General features: G+C 47.5%; 2 protein-coding genes across 3 annotated transcripts in view; both read right to left on the bottom strand.

The window, feature by feature from the left end:
- Positions 1-11105, bottom strand: part of RFFL (ring finger and FYVE like domain containing E3 ubiquitin protein ligase) — a 39525-nt gene extending 28420 nt beyond the window's left edge. The window contains exon 1 of one of the 2 annotated variants that reach the window (XM_035138872.2): positions 11062-11105. The gene's annotated coding sequence lies outside the window, so the exon portion shown is untranslated. Of the gene's footprint in view, positions 1-6969; positions 9552-11061 lie in introns of those variants that run through there. The other variant, XM_035138875.2, reaches the window with a different exon arrangement.
- A 2127-nt stretch (positions 11106-13232) lies between these two features.
- On the bottom strand, positions 13233-24420 carry RAD51D (RAD51 paralog D). Its single transcript, XM_035138863.2, has 11 exons — positions 24381-24420; positions 23101-23194; positions 21158-21219; positions 20061-20179; positions 19340-19421; positions 18463-18597; positions 17520-17615; positions 16189-16279; positions 14609-14679; positions 14039-14206; positions 13233-13574 (listed from the first exon to the last, which is right to left on the bottom strand). Exons 1-11 carry the CDS (start codon positions 24387-24389, stop codon positions 13512-13514), a joined length of 990 nt encoding a protein of 329 aa, XP_034994754.2. The 5' UTR covers positions 24390-24420; the 3' UTR covers positions 13233-13511.
- Positions 24421-25609: the final 1189 nt, after the last annotated feature.

Raw genomic sequence — 25609 nt, 5'->3', positions numbered from 1 at the left:
CCTTAAAGACCAACTAAGTTTTTATTTTGGTATGAGCTTTCGTGTGCATGCACACTTCTTCAGATACACACATACTTCAGTGTGGAGTAGCTGTTAAGAGTGTCAGACCAGGACCTGGGAGATCAGGGTTTGAATCCTCACTTGTAGCTCACTAGGTGCCCCTTGGGCCAGGAGCTGCCTCTCAGCCTAACCTACCTCATATGTTGTTGTTTACCCTGGCATATTCAGTTAAATGGTGGCAGGGATTGAAAGACATCTCTTTCTCTTTCTTGGGGGAAGGACTATAGCTCAGTGGTAGAGTGTCTGCCTTACAAGCACAAGGTCCCAGGTTCAATTCCCACCAGCATCTCCAGCTAGGAATGGGAGAGATTCCTGTCTGAAACTGAGGAGCCACTGCTGGCCAGTGTAGTCTACACTGCACTGTAGACCAGGGGTCCCCAAACTAAGGCCTGGTGGCTGGATGCTGCCCAATCGCCTTCTAAATCCGGCCCGTGGACGGTCCAGGAATCAGCATGTTTTTACATGAATAGTGTTAGGGAATTTTATAGGGGGGGCACCCAAACGAGGCTTCATTTGGGAATCAAGATTGGCACAAATGCCCTCAAGGGGACCCCGTCTGACCCTACAACACCACTCTAGTATCGCACCAACACGAACCCCTCAAGATCAAGCCCTGTGTAATAAAGGCTCCTTTTCCTACCCTTTCTCTGTTGCCTGAGACTCTATGTAACCATGAATGAATACCGTGTATCTGTATTTCTAAATGAAACCCCCTTTTGCGACTCTGGCCAAGGGCTCTCAGGGATGCAGGGAACAGCCATAATCCTTTAAGCGAGAGGTCACGTAGCCAGGGGGGTGCTCCTCTGCATATCCATAATAAATTCAGGTGCCATCTCCTGCCATTCCTGACCCTCCGAAGCCAGAGGCAATACACACACCTGGACCCATTGTTTTTCCGTGCCAGGTACTCAAGGATCCCCTCCCAGATACTTACTGGTACTTGCTTATCAATGTCCTGGGACATCGTGCATTGTTACCTTATGTTAATCCTGTTTACCTGTATGCTAATGCCCCTTGCACCTTCCCCTCTTCTGAGGTTTTACCCTGTCACAAGTGATGTATGTATGATGCTTTCAATGTGCATTATGGGGTGGTGGTGGGAACTTTTAAAAGTTCTTGCAGCCCTGTTCACGGTGTTTAGTCTGGCATTGAACCTGCTGCGCAGTAATAAACCTTGCTGTTTGCTCCGGATCGTGCTGTTATACTCCGCAAGGACCACAGACCCTTGCCTGATGAGCTGGGTGGCTGAGCATTCTCGCACCCAGAATTTTGCCCTAACAAATAGAATGTGTCCTTTTTATTTAAAATGCATCTCTGGGTTATTTGTGGGGCCTGCCTGATGTTTTTACATGAGTAGAATGTGTCCTTTTATTTAAAATGCATCTCTGGGTTATTTGTGGGGCATAGGAATTCGTTCATTATTTTTTTTCAAAAAATAGTCCGGCTCCCCACAAGGTCTGAGGGACAGCGGATCGGCCCCCTGCTGAAAAAGTTTGCTGACCCCTGCTGTAGACAAAGGTTACCAGGTTTTTTTTCTCCAATGAATCCAGGGACACTTTTCAACTTCAGTAGGAATGATAGGATTTTGTATGGGGACTGATTTGTAAATCCGGGGACTGTCCCCGGGAAACAGGGACATCTGGTAACCTTACTGTAGACAATATACTGACCTAGATGGAGCAATGGTCTGACTTGGGATAAGGCAGCTTCCTGTGTTCCTTTGTTCTCTCTCTCTGCCCACAGGCCTCGGAGGGCCATCTTGGGCTATCTTGTAGAAGTGACCGCACTAATGACTTCCAACTTTGAGGGTTTTAGAAGGGGATTAGGCTAATTAATAAGAGATAGGGCCAGCAAAATAAGGGCTTATTTGGAATAAAGCAGTTTGATGTGTTCAAGGCAACATGATAGTCATCTTAAGTATGAGATAATCTTAAAATATTGTTGCACGCCACCCCAATCTCCGAGCTGTGTGAGATTCCAGGAGTTCCAGGCGCTTAGCCATGGTTTGCGTTTCTTTCAGAAATTAGCCACAGCAGGGATTGTGGTGTCTTTTCGATATGATCTCTCCTCTTCAGGGAGGGGAGACTTTGCGGGCTGGACCCGCTCTACGCGCCAGACAGGGAGGCGTGTTCGGCCCCCTGCTTCACCTATACCTGCTGCCGCGCTCGGACCCCTGGCTGGCCAATAGGGCCAGCTCATAGGCGGGTTTTACCTGCTTTAAAAGAGCGCGGCAGCCTCCGTATCTTCCCTTTCTGCTGCTGCACCTTAACGAATCTTCTTTGTCACTGAATCTTCGCTGGATCTCCGTCGTTGGAATCACCGCGTGGTGCAGGAGCTGTGTACTGGGGGAAGATGCATTTTTCTCTTGTCTTTTCTTTAGGTGCTGGCTTCGGCAGGGGACCTGCGGCCTTCTGCCGCTTCAGCCGCCACCGCTTCTCCCACCACCGCCTGGACCGCCGCTCCCACTGCTCCCCCTGGCACCATGGACCAGCTAGCCGTGAGGTCACTTTGGAGCACAGCTGATCGCGCTCCCTTTGCCGCGGCCGCACCGTCGCCGGATCTTTGGGCGCCACCGCGCTCCTTTTGAGGGCCGCCCACCTTGCTTTTTACTGCGGCCACCTCCGAGGCTAACCCTTCTCTACCCACTAACTCAAATACCATGTGTCACTGTGTCTTTATTTCTCGCGGGGGGCGAGAGCGCCGCAATCCCAGAGTCGTCTGCGACTGGACCTAACGGTCAGGGGTACCTTTACCTTTACCTTTACAACCTCAGTCCAGATGGAGCAATTGTAGAGCATTGATACCCTACTAGGGTCTTAAGGGCAGCACTGGATTCAACAGACAGCAAAAAGCCATTCTCTGTGTCTCTTAGTTCCAGCCTGTCATGCCCAGCTCACATAGAGTTCTGCCCCTCCCTCTCCTTCTTACTGCTAAGGACCTTCCCCCAGCCTACCGTACTACACCCAGCAAAGGAGCCCCCCTCCCCTTGCCTGACAGTCTTGCCCTCTGATGGTTTCCTGGATGGGCCATCAGCAGCTTTTGTCCCCTGCTAATGGCCCATCCAGCTAGCTCTGCAGAGCTGACTTGGCTACTTAGCATAACTAAATCTAGGGGGTTTAGTTATGAAAGAAGTGTTCATGCACACGAAAGAAGAAGTGTGCATGCACACGAAAGCTCATACCAAAATAAAAACTTAATTGGTCTTTAAGGTGCTACTGAAGGATTTTTTTATTTTAAATTTAGGGGGTTTCAGTGCTTGGTAAAGTTTAATCAGATCTGACTCTTACTAAATCCAGGAATTATGGGGAGGATCTGGCATCCAGCAATTTAGGGGGATCTGCCCCCCCCAAACCCACAACAATATCTAAATTATGATACAAGCTTGTGGGTGTAAAAAAAATTTGGGAAATATACAACTGGATGGGATGACAGGTGGAGAGACAAGCATCAAGACCTGCTCTTAGATTCCAAGGCAATTCAGATGGGGCTAGCAAGGTTCGGATCAGCAAAGGATGTCACACTTGAAAGTGACCGCATCATCAGATTCGGCTCCAGGAGAACCACCTCTTGCTGTTTCATAAGCAGGGCACATCACAGACTCTTTCCAGACATGCCAAAGCTAAGAATCCAATGCTTCTGTGTACTGCCACAAGAGCATGACAATTTAAAGCAAGGATCAACCCAGTTTATAGCTCAGGTGAGTGAGGTCAGAGAGGCAAATGAAAGCGGCAGAACGGGTGGGATGAAATTACCGTAGAGGAGGAGGACCCTAATTTTCGAGGTTTTCTTCCACTTCCCATGAATTCCTTGTTCACTCTTCCATTTGCTTGTTGAAATCATTGTTGTTGAGCAAGCACCCCATTTCAAAAAGGGCACAGGAGAAGCTGGTGCTACATCTACTTTAGTATCACTCACACCGACTGGCAGCAGCTCTCCAGGGTTTCCCAGCCCTACCTGAAGAGAGTCAGTGGTGGTGTGGTGGTTAGAGTGTTGGGCTAGGACTTGGGAGACCAGGGTTCAAAGCCACCACTTGGTCATGAAGCTCACTGGGCAACTTTGGGGGCCAGTCACAGCCTCTCAGCCTAACCTCACAGGGTTGTTGGGGAGATTAAATGAGGAGGCAAGGAGAACTATGTATGTCACCTCCAGCTCTTTGGGAGGAAAAGTGGGGTATAAAATCAATAAAAAGAGGTGCCAGGAATCAAGCCTTGCTCCTTCTGCATCCACAGCAGGTGCTCTGTCCCTGAACTACCGGTCTGTCCCAAAATAAATTGCCTGGGTAAATAAAATTGTATGTGTGTGAGAGCACACATGCAGTACCTAAAAGGTTGTCATCATAGATCTGATTCAATGCAAACTGTAAGCAACTGTTACCACATCTATGTTCTCTAAAATGTCTTGTCATGTGCCTGGTTATACACACAGCAAACAGTAGCAGAAGTACTTGGTCACCCACCCCAAAAATATTTATTTAGAACACTGGTACTCCGCTCTTCAGTCAAAAAGGCTCCCAGAGCGGCTTATATACAATCAAAACAAGACAGTCCCTACCCACAGGCTTACAATCTAAAAATAAACATGACACACAAGGGAAAAGGGTGAGGGAGGGAAGAGGAAAATAAAAATCACAACTCAGGCACCAATTTCTAAACAGTTGTTCCTGTAATGACCAGCCAGCACAGTTCAGGGTCAGGAGGTGCCAAATGGAGCTGGGCCTTCAGCAAAGCTCTAACTGAGATGGAGAGATGGAACGGCAGCCTTCCAAAATGAGGAAGTTATTTAAGTTTTAAAGAAGACCCATCAACAACATGCAGCAACAAGAAGAGAGGAAGTGTACAGCCTGCTCCCTGCTGCCACAAGCCCCTTTACCTTTCAGGAAACCCATTAAATTGTATGGGATTGCAGTGTTCCAGCCCCAGAGGTAGCAAACAAGTATGCAGCACAGCAATTACAGACACAACAAGGCTCCTGAGCCTGTTTCTCCAGAGCAATTAAGTCATTATCCACTGTCAGTGCTACATCGGCCCACATAGCCATTATGTTCCCATTGTTATCAAGAGGAGGGTCCAAACCATGTTGATTCCTGTGCTTCCTGCTCTTCATTTTGCCCCACAGAAGCTATGTAGGAAGCTGTCTTATACCGAATCAGGCTGGTTTTGTCTACACCAACTGGCAGCAGCTCTCCAGGGTTTTAGGCAAGGGAGAATCTCAGCCCTAGTGAAGACGCCACTAGGGACTGAACCTGGAAGCTTCTGCATGCACAGTAGATGCTCTTCCCTTTAGGATCCCCTGCTTTACCCATTAAAATGAACAAGCAAGACTGAACCAGAGGCTGAATGCTGACCTTAGCTGGAGCCTGGCAACATGCCACCGTCTTCTGGGCTGTTGAAGATAACTTCAAGTAAACAAACACCGTATTTTCCAATCCAAAGCCCAGCAAGAGAGACCGCTGAAACCCAAACACCATTTCCTCTTGTTCCTTATTTATGTTCAGCAGGAACAGGAGAAAGGACAAAGGCGCAGTGTGTGCATTAAACGGTCCCGGGGGCAAGGCCCACGCCAAAACACCACCAGTAGCAGCAGCAGCATGCACTTCTACACGTAAACATGTTCAGTTTCACAGCAAATTACAGGTGTGTGTTCGGTTCCGGATAAAAAGCTGCTGCACACCAGCTTAACAGTGGAGAACATGCCTCGATGCTGCTTTGACAGATGGGCAAGTACACCATAAGGAATAAAGTGCACAGCTACTGCGCACTTATGATCGGCTGCACTAGCGTTAGATACAGTTATTGAAACAGGGAAAGCACTTCTGTCGGAGGCGTCTTGTGTCCACACATCTTTATAGCAAGTATTAAATGCAATGAGAAAGGGGCTCAGGCAAACTCTAAGGGCCCATGCAACATTATTATGGATTTGAAGAGTTGGAAGGGACCCAAAGCATCATCTAGTTGAACCCCCTTATCATTAGAGCCATCAGTGTGCTTCACAGAAATACATGCAGAAAGGTCCCTGCCCTGAGAAGGATGCAATCAGAAATTCAGCACAGTGGGGAAATCAGAAGAACAAAGGAAAGCAGGATGGTATGGCTGGAGAATCACAGACAGCGATGTTTCAAGATAAGGGCAGACAGAGAAAAGGAGGGGGGTGGCTGCAGCTAGGCCCCAGAGGGCTTTGAAACCAAGGACAAAGAAATTGTGATGGATTTAGTAGTGGATAAGAAGCTGATGTAAGGATTTAAGGAAGGACATTATTGAGTGAATACTTCTATGACTTGAGCCCTTAGCCATAATAAAGTATAGCATTGGCTATGTGCCAGCACATCACTTATTTTTCCCAAACCAGGAAGCATTAGGATCCCGCTCAACAGCACAACTTATAGCAGGGCCATGAACAAATTCAACCATGAGGTTTTGATAGTGGCAGGAGAGATAAAGCCATTTCACACCTGACTTATAGGTTAGCAAGCAATTTTTTAAAAAATCGTTTTTCAAGAGTCAGCCCATTGTCCAAAGCCCCTCCAAACATTTCCTCTTCACAGCCTGCAACAGTGGGCAACTGAAAAGAGGAAGGTCTACACCTTGATTTATACTGTGATGAACAGAAGCAGGACTTTAATACAATTTATATACTGCTTGATTGTGAAAAAAAAGAAAAAAAGCTCAAAACAGTATACAAAAAAAGAGTAAAACAATAAAATTATCAGGAAAACACAACTACTTAAAACTTTAAAAATAAATAAAACTGATGCTAAAACAGATTTAAAAACATGTCAATATTCTACATATCTAGGCAGGCTTGTTTTTAGGAGGTGCCAAATAGTGAATAGTGTGGGTGCTTATATGGGATCTCACAGAAGTTCCCATTGATGATCAAAGAACAGTGTAAATTCCCTTCCACAGAACTTACCCAACTCACACGGATATCCTTTATTCCCAACATACTTAGGTCTTCCATGTGTTTTGAGACTACAACTCTTATCAGCCCCAGACAGCAGCCCACATTTCCAGTCTACATTGCCACACACTGAGTTCCAGCACTCACAGCAAACAATATTTACCACTCTGTGCTGACTCATAGGGCACACACTTCTCTGAGCTGCCACTGCGCATTACTACTAAAAACTGAAAGCAGAGCACGCATTTTAGTTCTCAATCTGCTCCCAAAACGGAAAGTGCCGTTTCCTCTGAAGAAGTGTGCAACGAAAGGTGTTGGCACCAACTCAACTTAAGATGCGTTCACACCCGGACTTTATTTCAGCAGTCTTGGCTCCTGTACTTAAGCACTGCCCATAAAACAGGACATTTTGCCACAAGCGTCTGAGGACAAGATGGAGGGCCCTCAACCAAATGCCAGCAAAGGGGAAGTCTCATCCAGGCACCCAAGGGGAGCAACCTGGCATGGGGGAGGTGTACAACAGGCCTGTGGCACACCCAGCTTTGATTTCCAACAAAGAAGAATGGGCAGAGGTTCAGGAGGAATGGGAGCAGCCCCCTCTCCACTATCTGCCGCCTGAGGCAATTGCCTCAGTTAGTCTAATGATAGGGCCGGCCTTGAGAGTTAATGGGATAGGTAACAAGGATAGTACAGAAGAAAAAATGGCTGCTGGAAAGGACATTTACACTGATGCTGTTTGTAGGACCATGTGATTTCATCTTGCATTAATAGCCAGGGTAAGGATTTCCCATAACATACCAAATCCTATCCATGGCCTGTTTTTAAGAAGAGTTGGCCAACACCACAGCAAAACACTGGACACACCCAGAAGAGGGATCGGGGTGCAATTACATTCGTGGTCATCTGTACTTCTACAGTTCTCCCTGCTCTGCCAACCGGACAAAACATTCTCAAAACCATCCACAACCCAGCCCCCGTTTTAAGTGACCCCAACAAATATTCCCAACCAAACCCCTTCAAATTTTTAAACAGAGACTGGATGGCTGTCAAGGATTCCTTAGCTGTGATTCCTGTATTATAGTGGTACCTCTACTTACAAATAACTATACTTACGAATAACTCTACTTACAAATGGAGCTCCGTCCGCCATCTTGGATGCGGTTTAGATAGGATTTTTTCTACTTACGAATTTTTAGATAGGGTTGCTTCTACTTATGAATTTTTTCTCCCAATGCATTCCTATGGGATTCGACTTACAAATTTTTTCAACTTACGAATGTGCGTTTGGAACGCATTAAATTCGTAAGTAGAGGTACCACTGTATAAGTATTGAACTAAATGACCCTTGGGGTCCCTTCCAGTCCCTTCCAACTCTACAATTCTATGATTATACTAAGGTGAATAGCTCAGTTGGTAGAGCATGATCCTCTTTATCAAGGGTCCAAACCCCACATTGGGCAGAAGATTTCTGCATTGCAGGAGGTTGATTCTATGGCTCTCCTTAACTACAGGTTTTTAAACAGAGTTTAGATAGTCATCCGTCAGGGATTCTTAAGCTGTGATTCCAGCACTGCAGGGAGTTGCACTAGATCAGAGTTCAAGGAAGCATTCCAGACAGGGGAAAACACTGGAGGAGGGTGCAAGGCAGGGCCAGTGAGGGGCGGGGCCTGGGAAGAGGGGGCAGGGCTTTGGGAGAGTTCCCAGAGAGCCGTATGCATGAGACTCTCCATCCCTCTCCTATAGCTGCAACTCTGCCCCAAAGATTCTCCACTGCCACCTGCCAACCTAAAAAAAATCACCTCTCTAAAGAAGCAACAGCCACCTCCCTTCAACTTCTTGCTGCTGCTCCAATTAACCTCCCTGCCCTACTAACAAGCTCCTCATTGCCGCTCCCAAAATCTTAGCCCTACAAATTCTACTTCCTCTCTTCCCCCAAACCATGGTATCTCCAAAGTGGAAATATTATTATTATCTCCAGTTTTATATCATTTATATCTCACCTGTCCTCCAGGCAGCACATGGCTCTTCCTGCTCCTCATTTTATCCTCACAACACTCCTGTGGGGTAGGTTAGCCTATAGGAGACATCAACCAGCCCCGAGTTGACCCAGTGAGCTTTGTGACAGATTGGGGGCGGGGTGAACCCAGTTCTCCTCATCCCTGGAATTGCTAACCGCTAGGCCTCTCTGACCTTCTTTCCAACCACCAGAGAGGGTCACACACACACACAAAATTAGCTACCTTCAGATACCTTCAGAAGGCAAAGCAAGCACTTCCTCAGTTGTTCCAAGGGGCAGAGCTGGAATCTCAACACTGAAACGGTAGGGACTGATTTCAGCTAAGCATTAGTGGAACAGGCTACCTTAGAAGGTGGGGGGTGAGATTGGACACCACTCCATGAAGCTGTGGTATGCTATATTATGAGAACAGTAGCTCCATGGGAGAGTACCTGCTTGGCTTGCAGAGGCCCCAGGTTTATCCCTCAACCTCTCCCGGTAGGGCTGGGAAAGAGTCCCCTGTCTGAAACCCTGCAGAGCTGCTTCCAAGCCTGCGCGGACAATATTGAGGGAGATGGACCAACAGTCTGACTCAGTAGAAGACCAACTAAGTTTTTATTTTGGTATGAGCTTTCGTGTGCACATACCAAAATAAAAACTTAGTTGGTCTTTAAGGTGCTACTGAAGGAATTTTTTTATTTTACTTCGACCCAGACCAACACGGCTACCTACCTGTAATCAGTAGAAGACATCTTCTATGTTCCTGGGAAAGGATATAACTCAGTAGCAGAGCATCTGCTCTTCGTGCATGTTCAATGCCCAGTGGGATCTCCAGGGTAGCACTGAAATTCCCCTCTGCCTGAAAACCTGGAGAGCTGCTGCCAGTCAGTGTCAACAATACTGAGCTAGATAGACAAAAGGGTCTGACTTGGTATAAGGTCAGAGGAAGATGCTGTCTACACTGACTGGCAGGCAGAATTCTTTCCCCAGCCCTACCTGAAGGTGCCAACAGAGACTGACCCTGGGACCTTCTGCATGCAAAGCAGGTGTTCTACCACTGAGATACTGCCCTTCCCCTACACTGAACAGGGTGCTGGGCTAGATTGTACTCCTGTATCAGTTAGGTGCTTCCTACTGTCATCCCATGCACAGGCACCCAGCCCTGTGAATTCTGGTGCCCCCCTCCAAAACAAACCTTCCCAGCAAGATACATTTCAAAGCAAAAGCTAGACACCAATCTCCGTCCCCAGCCCCAACTTTGCTGCACCCATAGAATCTACTCAACTGCCTCCCCACCACCCAAAATCCAGGCCTCACAATTAAGAAACTGCCTCCCCTCTGCTTTCCCTGCTCCATGAACACCCAGAGCCTCTTTCAAAACAAGAGCCAGTGCTCAACAACAACAACACACACACCCCTCTCATGCTCTACCTTCTGAGCTATCTACTTTGCAACCCGATCGATTCCACACTTCCTCTCACCACCAGACAAACTGGATCTCTCTTTAAAAAGAAGTATGGTGTAATGGTTAGAGTGCTGGATTAGAACTACCAGGAGGCCAGGCTTCAAATCCTCCCACTTGGCCATGAGGCTCATTGGGTCAGCATCTCTTAGCCTAAGCTACCTCACAGGGTTGTTGCGACGATAAAATGTGGAGGGAGAGAACTATGTCCACCACCTTCAACTGCCTTGGAAGAAAATATGGTATATAAATGTAATGATAATGATGATGATAATAGTAGTATTAGTAGTAATAATAAGCCTCCCTCACCTCAGGAGTCTCTGCCCCCCAACCAACTTACCTTGCTCTCATTAAGAAGCAGGTCCCCCACCCCCTATATTATTACCCTATAAAGTCCACATTTCCTCACCACCAGCAACACTGGGTTCCATTAAGGAAAAGGCTCTCTCCATTAAGCTTCTGCCACTAACAGACCCCCAAAAAGAAGCCACACCCCCTTATTTCTTCCCACACTCCAGCCCCATAGCTGCCCCCCCAAATACAATCTCTCTTTCATAGCCCGGCAGGCACCGCCTCCTCCCCCGTGCCACGCTTTCCGTTGCCCCCCTCCTTCTACCTTCGGGACAAGGGAGGGGCCCCTGCTTACCTCCGCGGCACTTCCTCCTTCGCCGAAGGCCGGGCTGCGACTGACTGAGCCAGATGGAGAAGTGGGCGGGCCGCCGGCACGGCTCCGCCCCCTCCGGCCGCCGCCTGGCCTCCCTGGGCAGCGCCGCTCGCTCCCATGGCAACGGGTGGGGAGAGAGGGAGGCGGGGCAGCGTTGGGGAAGAGCGGAAAGCCCAGTCGGGTTTCCGTCTCCGCCCCCTCCCCTCTATGGTTGGCATGAGATAAGGCGGCCAAGCAGAGCGCCATAGAGACGAGCTATGTCTGGGGGCTAGAGGGACCGACAAGCGGACGCCCGCGCGCCTCGCTGCTCCCTAGCGGAGCGTAGGCCGAAAGTCGTCACGAGACAGAAAGACGAACCACGAGTTCGAATCTCGCTTTGGGCGGTGGGCGGACTATAAAAATTCATTTTCAGCATTTTTTAATGGTTGCTAAATAATAATAATAATAATAATAATAATAATAATAATAATAATAATAATAATAATAATAATAAATTGCTAACTATCACTTGTCCCCCTCTCTAGTTTTCCTCTGTAAGTATCCACTAAAAATTAACCAAAGGTGTTAGTTTTTGAGATCATTCCCCCACCTCACACAAACACTTTTAATGTCATGTATTACATTTTGTGCTAAATAAATATGTTTTATTTTAAGAATGTGTCTATATGTTTTGCACTTTGACATGAATGTTTTAATTTTATTACTGTATTCCTTCTTGCTAATTTTACTAATTGCAAACTGTAAATAGTGATATATTTTTTCTATGTGAGTTTATGATCCTATTACTGTATGTGGCTTAAGTTTCGTTATTCTGTTCTGTGCTGCTACAGCCTAGTGCAACAAAAGTGATTCCAGCTTTAAAAAGCTATTCTAACATTGTTTTTATACAAACTCAATGCACTATACTATAGGGACGCGGGTGATGCTGTGGTCTAAACCACAGAGCCTAGGGATTGTCGATCGGAAGGTCAGCAGTTCGAATCCCCGTGACAGAGTGAGCTCCCGTTGCTCTGTCCCAGCTCCTGCCCACCTAGCAGTTCAAAAGCACGTCAAAGTGCAAGTAGATAAATAGGTACCGCTCTGGCGGGAAGGTAAACAGCGTTTCTGTGTGCTGCTCTGGTTCACCAGAAGCGGCTTAGTCATGCTGGCCACATGACCTGGAAGCTGTACGCCTCGGCCTATAGAGCAAGATGAGTGCTGCAAACCCAGAGTCATCCGCGACTGGACCTTATGGTCAGGGGTCCCTTTACCTTTACTAATGCACTATACATGAACACTCATTACTATCTAAAGAGGAGGTCACAGGAACCTAACCACACTGATCAAAAACAGGATTTCAGAATAGTGTGATGCATATTGCGGGCGTCAGTCTGGAGTCCCCTACAAAACCTGCATGCCTGTATCTGTGAGGATATACATGTACAGTGTAGAAGAATCTGATGAACCAGTCAGACTAATTCATTTCTTATGGTGATTGCCTCAGATGACCATTTAAGTGCTGCTATTAACATGGCCAAACAGTGAGCTCTGTTGCCACAGTGACAAATGGGTGGGCCTTTTCTCACCTGACATGGTTGGATGCCACTTCATCCTAAGATGGCGAACAATAATGGGGTGAGCAGCGGGGGCGGAACATGGATGGTGGTGCTGGAAGCCAGAGACACACATGTTCTGTCTTGAGTTCAGTCAGTGGCTCAGAATACATGTGACCCTGAGAACTAATTAATACCTGTATATGAAGAAAATAGGATCACAGAATTGTAGAATTGGAAGGGACTCCGGAGGTCATCTAGTCAAACTCCCTGCAATGCAGGAATCTCAAAATGCAGTTCCCCATCCAATTTGATACCATACCAGACCCTGCTTAGCTTTGCAAATGTGTTTTATCACTGCGCCACCAGGGTTGTGACTTGGGGCTTTCCTGGAAACCTAATAGGGGGGAAAGATATGTTGGGGTGTTAATGCTGTGAGCCCCTCCATCCTATGCTCAGGTTGTATATTATGTGTAAATAAAACCATGTATTCTAAAGACACCACAGTCTCCACTGACCTTAATTCTAAGGAAACTCGGAGACTGGGGCCCACGCAACCTTTATCAAAGCAAAACAAAGAATACGGTAAGAACACAGAGGCTCATTTCCTGGAAGTAACAACATTGGCCATCCTATTTCTCCTTTTTTTATTCCTCTCAAACCAGAAATTTATCCACATTAAGTTACAGCCAAGTGGAACCATTGCATGGCAACGTAGCCACCTATTGCTATTCCACGAGTAATCAGGAGAATGTCGGTACATAGAAAAACAAGGTAGGACATCTCCTGAAGTTGCTCTCTCCACCTATGGGGTCCTCATCCTGCAAGGGAGCCAGCTGTGCTGAAGAGGCAGGGCCCCCTCCGTTAGCATCTTCCATCAGGGTCCCTCTCCAGATGACATCATGATACACCTTCCATCAGCTCCCAGTTCCCCAGATCCAGATCTACCCGAATCCCAACAGGCTGCAAAAGACAAAGGACAGAATACAAGGATCAGCTCTGCATAAAATGTGCTAATGAAGGACTGCAAGGTTCCTGCAGAGCTTGGCTTCCTCTTAAATCCCATCAGGTCTGCTGAAAAGGCAGCTCTATCAGGCTGTGCCTCCTGCCCCTGAACCACTTCCATTCCAGCTATTCTTTTAGAACTGGCACCCAAGTTTCCTTTTTTCCTCCTCCTCCCTCCTCCTTTCAGACTGTCTTTTGGACCATCAGCCTGCAGGCAGGAATTGCCTTATTTTCAATTGTTTGTATGTAAGCCACTCTGGGAGCCTCTTTTTGGCTGAAAATCCAGATACGGGTGCTCTAAAATGCCCTTTAAAAGCCCAGACCAAGAACAGTGCTAGGTCATCTGAAATTGCCTACCCCTTGATTCCACGTTACCTTAATCTAGGGATACAGGGGCATGCATGACCTTCCTAAGTTCTCACCTGCCGAGGACATTTTGTCAAGGACGCAATTCGGGAGGTGCCAGTTCCCCCGCAAGATTCCTTGCCGTCTTCCAACAGCACCCGGGTGCTGGGCACGAAACTCCATGAGCGACCCAATGCTGGTTTGAGATGGCCATTGCCACTGTCTCTGGTCACGTGATTTGTCAGCTGAAAACAGAGCGGCAGTTTTTAGTCCTCTTTCATTTCCCTTTCAGAGTAGTTAGCTGCACAAACCCTTTCTGGGTGTGTTATACAAGCCGCCCGCCCCCCACCCCCCCATTCTAGAATGATGAAAAATTCCCACTCAGCCACAAACCTGAATGATTTGGGGGCTGAGCTTCCTGCTTGCCAGAATTTGAACCCCAGCCTTCCAGGTCCTAGTCTGACACTCTATAACTATAGAACCCTGGCAAGGGGGCAAGGGGGATGAGTTTATGGGGAACCAAGGAGGCGGTGGCCCAAAAAGGTTAGGGAACCACTGGTGTACGCCCCCTTCTTCTCCTATGCAATCAGCAGGGGCAAAGTTTTTAAAAGGGGGGGGGTGTCTAGTGGCTGCTCTCAACCACTTACCACGACAGCCATTCCAAGCTCTCTGGCGAGCGTTTTCACCTCCCACGCCAAATGCATCATGAGGGCCATGCCTGCAAGGAAGACGAGACGTGGTCCTCTCAAGTTGGCCATTAACTGCTATTTCTCCGTGGGAGCAAGGAGTTTTTCAGCCAATCAGGAGAAATGTGCTCATCAGCTTTTGGAGCTTCTCCCCACCCCCAACGCACCCCCATCACACGCAGCAGTGGCAGGAATATTTCAGGCCACAATCACACCATACGTTTAAAGCGCTACGATACTGTAAAACAGTCACGGCTTTCCCCCAAAGAATTCTGGGAACTGAGTTTGTCAAAGGTGCTGAGAGTTTTTAAGAAGACCCTTTATTACCCTCACAGGAGTACAGTTCCCAGAGTTCCCTGGGGAGAGGGATTGATTGTGAAACCTCTCAACAATAGCTGGAGTGCCACGGGTTCCCCATCTCTGGTTTATAAGACAAACCCAACAGCAAGATTTGGAGGGGGGCTGTCCTCTGTGGAACCCCCTGTAATGGAAATTATCGGGGGGGGGGGGCCACGACACATCTTTAAAGTTGTTAAATGTTATAAATATTATGCATAAGTGTATCCTTTCGACTTGACAGCTCAGGGAAGTTACCTAGCATTAAAAATCATATAAAATCAACTCCCCTGCCACTTTCCCCCATTGCAATGCTATTTTGCCCTTGAAAAGGGACCCAGGAAGCGCCCAGAGGTGACAATTGCTGAACTGATTGTTGGCCAAAGAAAAGCTTAATCCCATCACCAGACTTGCTAAGGGGTCCAGACATGCAAAGGAAGTTCTATTGCACTTGGGGGGGGACTTCAGAGGTGTTTGCCTATGCTAATCTTATACAGTGGTGCCTCGACTTACGAATTTAATCCCTTCCGAAGGCACCTTCGTAGGTCGAAAAATTCGTTAAGTCGAAAAGCGCCACTGGGAACGCGATTTCCCACAGGGATGCATTGGAAACGGAGAAATTCGTAAGTCGAAGCAACCCCATCTAAAAATTCGCAAGTCGAATAAACCCTATCTAAAACCGCCGGGGTTTCCGTTCGGATGTCGAGTAATTCGTAAGCGCCATTTGCCCCATTCGTAAGTCGAAAAATTCGGTTGTCGAGTCGTTCATAAGTCGAGGTACCTGGGTCTTGCCCTGACATGTGTGCTTATGCTAATCTTGAACCAAGGACTTGTCTGGACATGTTTGCCAAGGTTGAACTACTGTAACCCCTGTCTACCCCTCCCCTTTGGTGACATGTCAGTGATGTAAAGGTGATGTATCAATGATGCTGTGCGAACTGTATTCTGGGATGTGGTGGGAATGTCGCCCTATACTCTGGGTTCAAATTCATCTTTGAACCTGTTGCGCAATAAACTTTGGTACGCTATTTGCTCCGGTTGGTGGCTGGACTCCTTCTTTGTTCCGCAGGGACCCACGGGCTCTGCCCGGCAAGCTAGGTGGCTGAGCAGCCTCGCACCTGGATTTTTTCCATAACACCCTTAACTTGGAACAGGTGAGTCCCTGCTGAGAGACAGGTGTGGGGGCGGGTGAGCTTGCTGCTTACCGTCAGGCTGCCGACTTCCCAAAAGAGGGTAAACGACAGCGGAGATGGAATCAATCACCAGAACTTTCACTGGCCCAGATGCACTCACGACCTGAGGGAGGATGCACAGAGAATTATTATTATTATTATTATTATTATTATTATTATTATTATTATTTATTTGTATCCCGCCCTCCCCGGCCAAGGCACCAACGATGAGACAGGGTGAATTAACAGTAGGCCACAGTTGTAGAATCAGAGAATTGCAGAGCCGGAAGGAACCTCAATGTCATCTAGTCCAACCCCCCCTGCAATGCAGGAAACACAGGTAAGGAATCCGACAGACAGCCATCCCACTTTGGTTTAAAAACCTCCAATGAAGAGAGTCCACCACCTTCCAAGGTAATCTGTTCCACTGCCGAACAGAAAATACAGTGGTACCTCTACTTACGAATAACTCTACTTACGAATGTTTCTACTTACGAATGGAGCTCCGTCCGCCATCTTGGATGCGGTTCAGATAGGATTCGCTTCGACTTACAAATTTTTTCTCCCAATGCATTCCTATGGGACTTACAATTTTTTCCGACTTACAAATGTGTGTTCGGAACGCATTAAATTTGTAAGTAGAGGTACCACTGTACATCCTGAAGTTTAGTTGGAATCTCCTTTCCTACAATCTGAATCCATGAGTTCAGGTCCTCCCCTCTGGAGCAGCAGAAAACAAGCTCGCTCCATCTTCCATGCAACAGCCCTTCAGATGTTTGAAGATGGCTATATCATATCACCACTCAGTCTTCTTTTGTCCGGGCTAAATATGTCCAACTCTCTCAACTGTTCCTCACAAGGCTTGGTTTCCAGACCCTTCATCATCTTGGTTGCCTTCCTCTGTGCACATCCCACAAGGGACTACCCTTACAGCTCCCCACCAAGGAAGCAAAATCCAGGACTTCTGCCCCCGGAAAATCTCAGAGCTCAGAAAATTGCAGGGAGATCATTTGTTTTCTGGCACAGAAATTAATTTTGCATTCAGCAAATTAGCCAGTGCAACAATCCTGGATAGCAGAACCGAAAGGGCAGGAGAAAAGTGGTGGTAACAGGATCTGGGGGTGGTTCCTAGCTTAAATTAAGATTGAGGACTCCACTCTACAATGTATGCCAGGGCTCCGCCCCCCGAAAGATGCAAGCTGAGAACAGGGAAGGGTATCGCTGACCATGTGCAGAAAGCCACTCATTCACATACACTCCAACATGTTGGGGATTTCCAGGGTAATATGATGCAACAGCTTAAGCTCTAGAGATGGAAAGCAATGGAGCGTCTGGCAAGTAGGGGAGCAATGGAGAAATCTCACCTGGTGGGCTGCACTGCTGCGGAACTCTTGCAATGCGTCCAGCATTTTATAGGCGTTAAAGACACGGATGACCTGGACCCTCTGCAAAGCCTCTGCCTATGGGTGCAGGGAGGAAAAGCTGTTAAGACAGACATAGCCAAGAATGTGTCTCATTCTCTGCATTATTTGTAACATATTTATAAATACCACTAGATTGGGAGGGGAGCCACGAACTCAAAGCGGTTTACAGAAAACATACAGGGCTGTACCCAACATTAGTCCTGCTCAGAGTGGTTGGCATCCGCCTGTCTTGCGAGACCATGGAGGAGGGTGTCTTGGGGGGGGGGGTTTGAAGTCAAACCATGGGGTGGTTGCAGCGACTGCTGTGGCTGTAGAGACCAACAGGGAGAGACATGTTTTGTTGCGGCTGGGGCAGAGGAGGGAGTTTCTTCTCTCTGTGCTCCCCCAGTGGTCATTCCTCCTCTGGATTGCATGACCCAGCTCTATGTCTCCAGGCATTGTGGTGGTTTGCAAGGGATTCCCACATGGCGGGGATTGATGTTGCTAGCCTTCATGCCACATTTGCCGACATCTTTGTAAGGCAGAGTTGGTCTGCCAACAGGCCTGGTGCCTGAAGCCATAGATCATGCCTTCTTCTAAGCTGTGGACATGTCCAAGCCAGTGCAGACGTCGCTGAGACAGGAGTGCCAATGTGCTGCGGGTGTGGGCTTGGGAGAGCACATCTTGGTTTTGAGAGTAGCCCCACTGAAATGAATGAACATGGCTGAGATCTATTAATTTCAATGGGCCTACTCTATGCAAAACTTAGATGGATGCCAACCCCTAGTTTTATTTCTATCTAATTTTTATTACGTTAAGAGAAATTTAAAAAACAAAATTTAACTAAATGCAATAATATAAAGAGGCCACAAGAGCCCCTTTGTCCTCTTCGGCTCACGCTGACCTGCTCCTGCTCATCCTCGGTCCTCAGTTGAAGGAGCTGCAGCAAACGGGTGGCTGTGAAGCCCCCTGTGGAGTCAATGTACAGAAGGTTCTGCTTGAGGCTGTGGGACACATTTGCAGCTATGTTGAGACACACCTAGAAATATGGAGAGAGAGCGCACAGAAGGTGAGTTGGGCTAGAGGACTTTTTGAGATGCCTTCCCATGTGATGATTCTACGAAGCACAATCACCACAAATGTCATTTCCAAAACTGGAAAAGCTCCAGGTGTGAGTTGAACTCCATCTGCCATCAGCCCCAGCCAACATCATTCAACATGATCATGGAAATCCCTGCCTATGTAAAGGTAAAGGGACCCCTGACCATTAGTTCCAGTTGCGGACGACTCTGGGGTTGCGGCGCTCATCTCGCTTTACTGGCCAAGGGAGCTGGCATACATCTTCTGGGCCATGTGGCTAGGCATGACTAAGCAGTTTCCGGTGAACCAGAGCAGCGCACGAAAATGTCATTTACCTTCCCGCCGGAGCGGTACCTATTTAGCTACTTGCACTTTGACATGCTTTAGAACTGCTAGGTTGGCAGGAGCTGGGACCGAGCAATGGGAGCTCACCCCATCATGGGGATTTGAACTGCCGACCTTCTGATCGGCAAGCCCTAGGCTCTGTGGTTTAGACCACAGCGCCACCCGTGTCCCTGTTTTAGGCAAGCTTAGCCTATTGCTATTTTAACTTTTTGAAGGTCTTCCATTATTGTTGACCATTCTTCTCTTTGATCATTTTATTCTTTTAAACTGCTTTGAGAGTTATTTTCAACCAGAACAGCCAAAGCGACTCCGGTGACCTCAGTTGCCGGATTCCCCCCCACTCACAAGCGGCCTACCTGAGTTTTGCCAGCTCCAGGAGCCCCCACAAGCTCAGTCACCTCTCCAGTGTACAAGCCAGAGTCCAGGAGCTTGTCCAAGCTTGAACAGCAATAGGAAAGGAAAACAAAAAATAATCAGAACAGGGAAACAGAATTGTAGAAGCATAGAGTTGGAAGGCAGAACAAGGATCATCCAGTCCAGGCCTCTGCACACAATGGCCTTCCCGCCACAATGGTACCTATTTATCTACTTGCACTGGAGTGCTTTCGAACAGCTATGGTGGGAGAAGCTGGGACAGAGCAATGGGAGCTCACCCTGTTGCAGGGATTCGAACTGCCAACCTTTTGATCAGCAAGCCCGAGGCTCAGTGGTTTAGACCACAGCATCCCCATGCCACAGAGGCTCACATGAAGCCTCAAATCCTGGTGTGTGTTTGGAAAAAGGAAAGATGCCACAAGGCACAATTCTCAGTAGATATACGGTAGAGCAGGCACCCCCAAACTTTGGCCCTCCAGATGTTTTAGACTACAATTCCCATCATCCCTGACCACTGGTCCTGTTAGCTAGGGATCATGGGAGTTGTAGGCCAAAGCATCTGGAAGGCCACAGTTTGGGGATGCCTGATGTAGAGTATCCCTTGCAGATGTATCCCTTGACATCTCTGTGGTGAAAGCCCTATTTTACATTGGACATTAGAGGGAAAGGTCCAGTAAAAGAGTTGACGGGGTCTGCTCTTGCCTTTTGCTCCCGGTAGACAAGATGGCGGTGGTGTTTTTGAGCTCTTCGTAGAGGTCTGCCCCATTGACAGGAAATGAGGCAAACTGGGCCAGCAAGATACGCCTTACTGCAGCTAAGGCCTGAGGAGAAAGCAGAATAAGTCAAGGCCAAGTCTGGAAACTAACCCTCCAACACCATCATTTATTTATATTTATTTACTCTATTTATTGTATTTATACCCCGTGGCAAACCATGCCTGACAGTGGAGGTACAGCATAACCATTGTGGCAAGTGGTCATTGGTTGCCTTAATTTGTCCGACCCTCTTTTCGTTGCCATCTCTGTCTCAAGTGGGAGGGAGTTCTGTGGTTTAACTATGTACTTCATGGAGAAGGACTTTATCTGCCCTGAATCTTCCAACATTCAGCTACATTGGATGTCCAAGAGTTTCAGTGTTATGAGAGAGGGAGAAAAAAACTTTTCGCTACTTATTTTCCCCTACATAAGCCACCTGAAAAGCAGCGCAGAAAAAGGTGTGGTGGTGATAATAAACAATAGTAATAATGATAATAAGAATATCTAGCCTTTGCAGAGAGATCTTTCTTCAACTCTTGCTTTGTTGGGAAGCAAGAGAAGAATTGCTACCTGTTTTGTGTACAGAGCAATAAAATATTGTCATAACCACCTCAAAAGGCCTGGTGAAGGGTTATAGATAAATGATATAGCACCTGCCTTTCATGCAGAAAGTCACAGGTTCAATCCCCAGTAGCATCACCAGGTGGGGTTAGGAGAGACTTTCTGCCTGAAATCCTGGGAGAGCCATTGCTGGCAGTCAGTGCAGACAGTACTGAGCTAGATGGACCCAAGGGTAGGAATCACTTCAAGGTAGCTTCCGATGTTCTTATTCAACTGAGCCCTTGACCTGGAACCATGAAGACTCTTAGCTCAGTGACAGAACACCTGCTTTGCATGCAGAAGGTACCAGACTCAGCCCCCAGCATTTCCAGGTAGGGCTGGGGGAGTCCCCTGAAATCTGGAAAAGCTGTCGCCAGTCAATGCCAGCAGTATAGAGTAAGGTGGAGCAATGGCCTGATTCAGGATAAGGCCTTATGTACTCACCTTGTATGACAACGTACACTTCTGGGCAATTTCCTCCAGATCTGATGAAACAAGATCTTCCACTGCAAAATGTTTGGGGAGAGGTGGGGTGGGGGTGGGACACAGAAATAGTCAGCAGCTGGGAACCAGACCGTAAGAGTCCCAAACACAAAATGTAGTGCAAGCACTTTAGGCCACATTTGCACTGTATAGTGGTACCTCGACTTACGAACGACTTGACAACCGAAATTTTCGACTTACGAATGGGGCAAATGACCACACGCTTACGAATTTCTCGACATCCGAATGGAAACCGCGGCGGTTTTAGATGGGGTTGTTTCAACTTACGAATTTTTCCGTTTCCAATGCATTCCTATGGGAAATCGCGTTTCCAATGGCGCTTTTCGACTTACGAATTTTTTGACCTACGAAGGTGCCTTCGGAACGGATTAAATTCGTAAGTCGAGGCACCACTGTATATTTAAAGTGCTACGACACCACTTTAAACAACCATGGCTTCCCTCAAAGGATTCTGGGAACTGTAGTTTCTTACAGGTACTGACATTTGTCAGGAGCCCCCCCCCCCTCCAAATCCCTTCATCAGAGTGGTTTAACAGTCAATCTCTCCTCACAGGGAACTCTGAGGATTTGGTGCTCTTTGAGGGGAACAGGGGGTCTTTTAACAATTCTCAGAGCCCTTAGCAAATGATAGCTCCCAGGATTCATTGGGGGAAGCCATGTTTGCTTAAGTGGTATAATAGCACTTTATGGTTCTATTTATGATTTGAATGTGGTCAAAATAAGAGGAGCCAGTAGTGTTCCAGGGGCTGCCATGCCCCCCCCCAAATATCTCTTAAGTGTGGTGTAGTACTTAGACCACGTCCACCCCATACTTTTAAAGCACTGTGATACCACTTTTAACAGTCATGGCTTTTGCCTGGAGGATGCTGGGAGCTGTAGTTTGTGAAGGGTGCTAAAAGGGTTGTCACGAAACCAGTATTCCTAGAGCAACAATTTTCCAAAGCTCCCCGTGAAGAGGGATTGATTGTGAAACCACTCTGGGAATTGTATACCATTACTATCAAGAATTCGTGGTGGCACTGTGGGTTAAACCACAGAGCCAGCCCTAGGGCTTGCCCATCAGAAGATCGGCAGTTCGAATCCCCGCGAGGGGGTGAGCTCCCGTTGCTCGGTCCTAGCTCCTGCCAACCTAGCAGTTCAAAAGCACGTCAAAGTGCAAGTGGATAAATATGTACCACTACAGTGGGAAGGTAGACGGCGTTTACGTGTGCTGCTCTGGTTTGCCAGAAGCGGCTTAGTCATCCTGGCCACATGACTTGGAAGCTGTACACCAGCTCCCTCGGCCAATAACGCGAGATGAGCATCGCAACCCTAGAGTCGGTCACAACTGGACCTAATGGTCAGGGGCCCCTTTACCTTTACCTACTACCGAGAAACAAACCATGGGAGATGGCTATTGCCACCATAACATGCTCATGGGCTTCCTAGAGGATCCAGCTAGGTACTGATGTCTTTGGTCCAATTCATCAGGAATCCTCTTATGTCCTTTTCCATTTCTTCCCCCCACCCCTGCCACTTCACTCACTGCACTGTAATTTTATTTATTTATATATTTATTAATCTTATTGGAAGATTTTTTCAGGCAAGGGAGCTATCAGATTCAGTCATTGTGCTTTCTCCAAAAGCCACGCTCTCTGCTAAATGAATCAGAAACAGGGACCCTGTGGCCCTCCAGACGTCATTGGACACCCAACTCCCATCACTGGCTGATGGGAGTTGGAGTCCAACAACATCTGTGAAGACAAGACACAGATCATTTGTGGTAATAACTGCCCAGAAGCTTCAAAGGCCTCCTCCATCCCCACCCCCAAGATACGGATCAGAGACCCTTCTCATTCCCACGCACCCACCCCAAAACCAGCTAAAGGAAGTCTAGTCTTGACCTGTTTTGATGCCACTGGTCTTCAGATGCTGGAGCATCTCAGGCGTGAGCCCAGGACACAGCCCCAAACGGAGGATCATGGCTGGCGTGAGAACCTAGGTGGGGAACAGCAAGAGGCCTGAGTATCTGGGGAGAAAGCTCAGTCGGTAGAACATGAGACTCTTAATCTCAGGGTCATGGGTTCGAATCCCACGTTGGGCAAAAAGATTCCTGCACTGCAGGGGGTTGGACTAGATGATCCTCGTGGTTCCTCCCACCTCTATGTTATGTTTCTATGAATCTTCTATGAACCAGGCAGAGGGCCTTCTTTGTAGTGGCGCCCGTCTTGTGGAACGCCCTCCCATCAGATGTCAAGGAAATAAGCAGCTATCTGACTTTTAGAAGACATCTGAAGGCAGCCCTGTTTAGGGAAGTTTTTAATGTTTGATCTTTTATCGTGTTTTTAATGTTCTGTTGGGAACTGCCCAGAGTGGCTGGGGAAACCCAGCCAGATGGGAGGGGTAAGGTAAAGGTAAAGGGACCCCTGACCATTAGGTCCAATTATTATTATTATTATTATTATTATTATTATTATTATTATTCTGGAGCCACAAGCAAGGAAACCAGGGCAAATCCTCAGCAGCCTACTACGAGAAACTGCTTTATACAGAATGAGACTACTGGTTTTTTTCCTGCGGATGTTGACTTATGCCTTACGCTGATGTTGTGTTTGTGTGTGTGTGTTATTTTTTGCCCACCTTTCATCCTAAACTCCCGGAGTGGGTTGTAGCATTAAAAACAATTTAAAACAACTTGCGGCATTAACAACTTGGCAGCATTACTATAGCTCTACTACTTTAGCACATGGGCTGAACACGTGCCCTGGTGTGTTTTAAAGCATGCTTTTGTGAAGGTCGCATGTTCAATCGCCAGCACAAAGCTGTGCAAGAACCGCTACCTGAATTCCCTGGGAGCTGCTGCCAGTCAGTGTAGACAATACTCAGCTAGATGGACCAGTGGCTTTCCATGCCCCTATTTAAATCAGCCCTCGACTTGGAACAATGAGGACTGGTCTCTTAACTCAGTGGCAAGGCATCTGACTTGCATGTGGAAAGTTCCAGGTTCAAGTCCCCACCCCAGCATCCCCAGGTAGAGCTGGGAGAGACCCCTGCCTGAAATCTTGGAAAGTTGCTGGCATGCAGCTGGCAGGATGACGTGCAAAGCTGCAACTGCCTGTAAAACCGGAGCCCCAGAAAAAGACCTTCCCTTCCTGCATCTCCAAAAACGTCGGCTCTCACTTACCCCATACATGCAAACTGAGCGCCTTCTTCGCAGCTCTATTTCCTGCTTTATTCCTAGAGCGGCTAGTTCCTTCTCCTCCAGGACCACCAAGCCTTGCGCTTTAGCCCCACCTGCCGGCTTGTCGTGGAAGTGACAGCACATAGCTTTCTTGCCTATTTATATTGGACTCGTAACAAACTGCCGGGGAATGAGCCGAACGGAACTACTTCGGAAGGTGCTGGGCTGTCCTTCGCTGGGGGTCTTCAAACAGAGATTGGATGGCCGTATGTCAGGGATTATTTAGCGGATATTCCTGCATTGCAGGGGGTTGGGCTAGATGACCCTTGGGGAACCCTTCCAACTCTAGGATTTTATGAATCCAATGGGACTTACTATATAGGATTTCTTTCTTGGGTTTTCTCCCCCCCCCCCTTGCGTATAAAAGGTTCTCTCAGTCAGACAATGGCATCACACATTTCAAAGGTTTCTGAATAAAATAAAATAAAATAGGGCATCCAGCCCAGCCACAGCCCCATAACAATAGGTTTACACCTGGGGAAGGACCAGTATAGGCAGCATATTTTCTTCATATGATCTCTGTTGTGTATTGAGTCAAAGGATTTTATATCTGTATTACTATTGTCTGTATCTGCATTAGGGTAAAGTAACTGCCTTTTGGTTCCAGAAGGTACAGCTACTATTGGTTCATTTAAGCTGCTGTACAGTACATATTTGGATCCTCGTGTCTTATTCGTTTCCTCCAAAAGGCAGCACTGTGATTGCCTGATGTTGTTCCTTCCAAAATGTATCCCTTTCTAGCTAGTTCCCTGTCCCTATAAATGTAGCCTTCCTGCCCTCTGAGCTCAGTCTTGTTTGCTTTAATAAAGAAGTGTTACTAGAGAACTGTCTCCAGCATGTTATGTCAAGAGAGCTGAAATCACGAACCCCACGTCACAACAACCTCTAACTGGGTAGATGAGCAAAGGACAAGGAGAACAGGACTCTTGATGGCTGAACACAGAGAGAATTTTGGCATGTGCATATTCTCCCATCACATAATGACAAGCTGCACCCACCCAAGACCACCCACCCATCCACCTATTAAAGGTAAAACAAAGCCTTCTCCTTTGCTTTCAGTAAGCCTTAAAGCAGGAGTATCCAAGGTGGTGCCTTTGAGATGTTTGTTGGACTCCAACTCCAATTCCCAGCAGCCAGCATGGCCAGTGGTTAGGGATGTTAAAGGGCACCAT

The sequence above is a fragment of the Zootoca vivipara genome, chromosome 15, assembly GCF_963506605.1.
Source record: "Zootoca vivipara chromosome 15, rZooViv1.1, whole genome shotgun sequence".
In the NCBI taxonomy this organism is placed as follows: domain Eukaryota; kingdom Metazoa; phylum Chordata; class Lepidosauria; order Squamata; family Lacertidae; genus Zootoca; species Zootoca vivipara.
The sequence above is the reverse complement of the archived record's forward strand: the minus strand, read 5'-3'. Positions and strand labels throughout refer to the sequence as shown.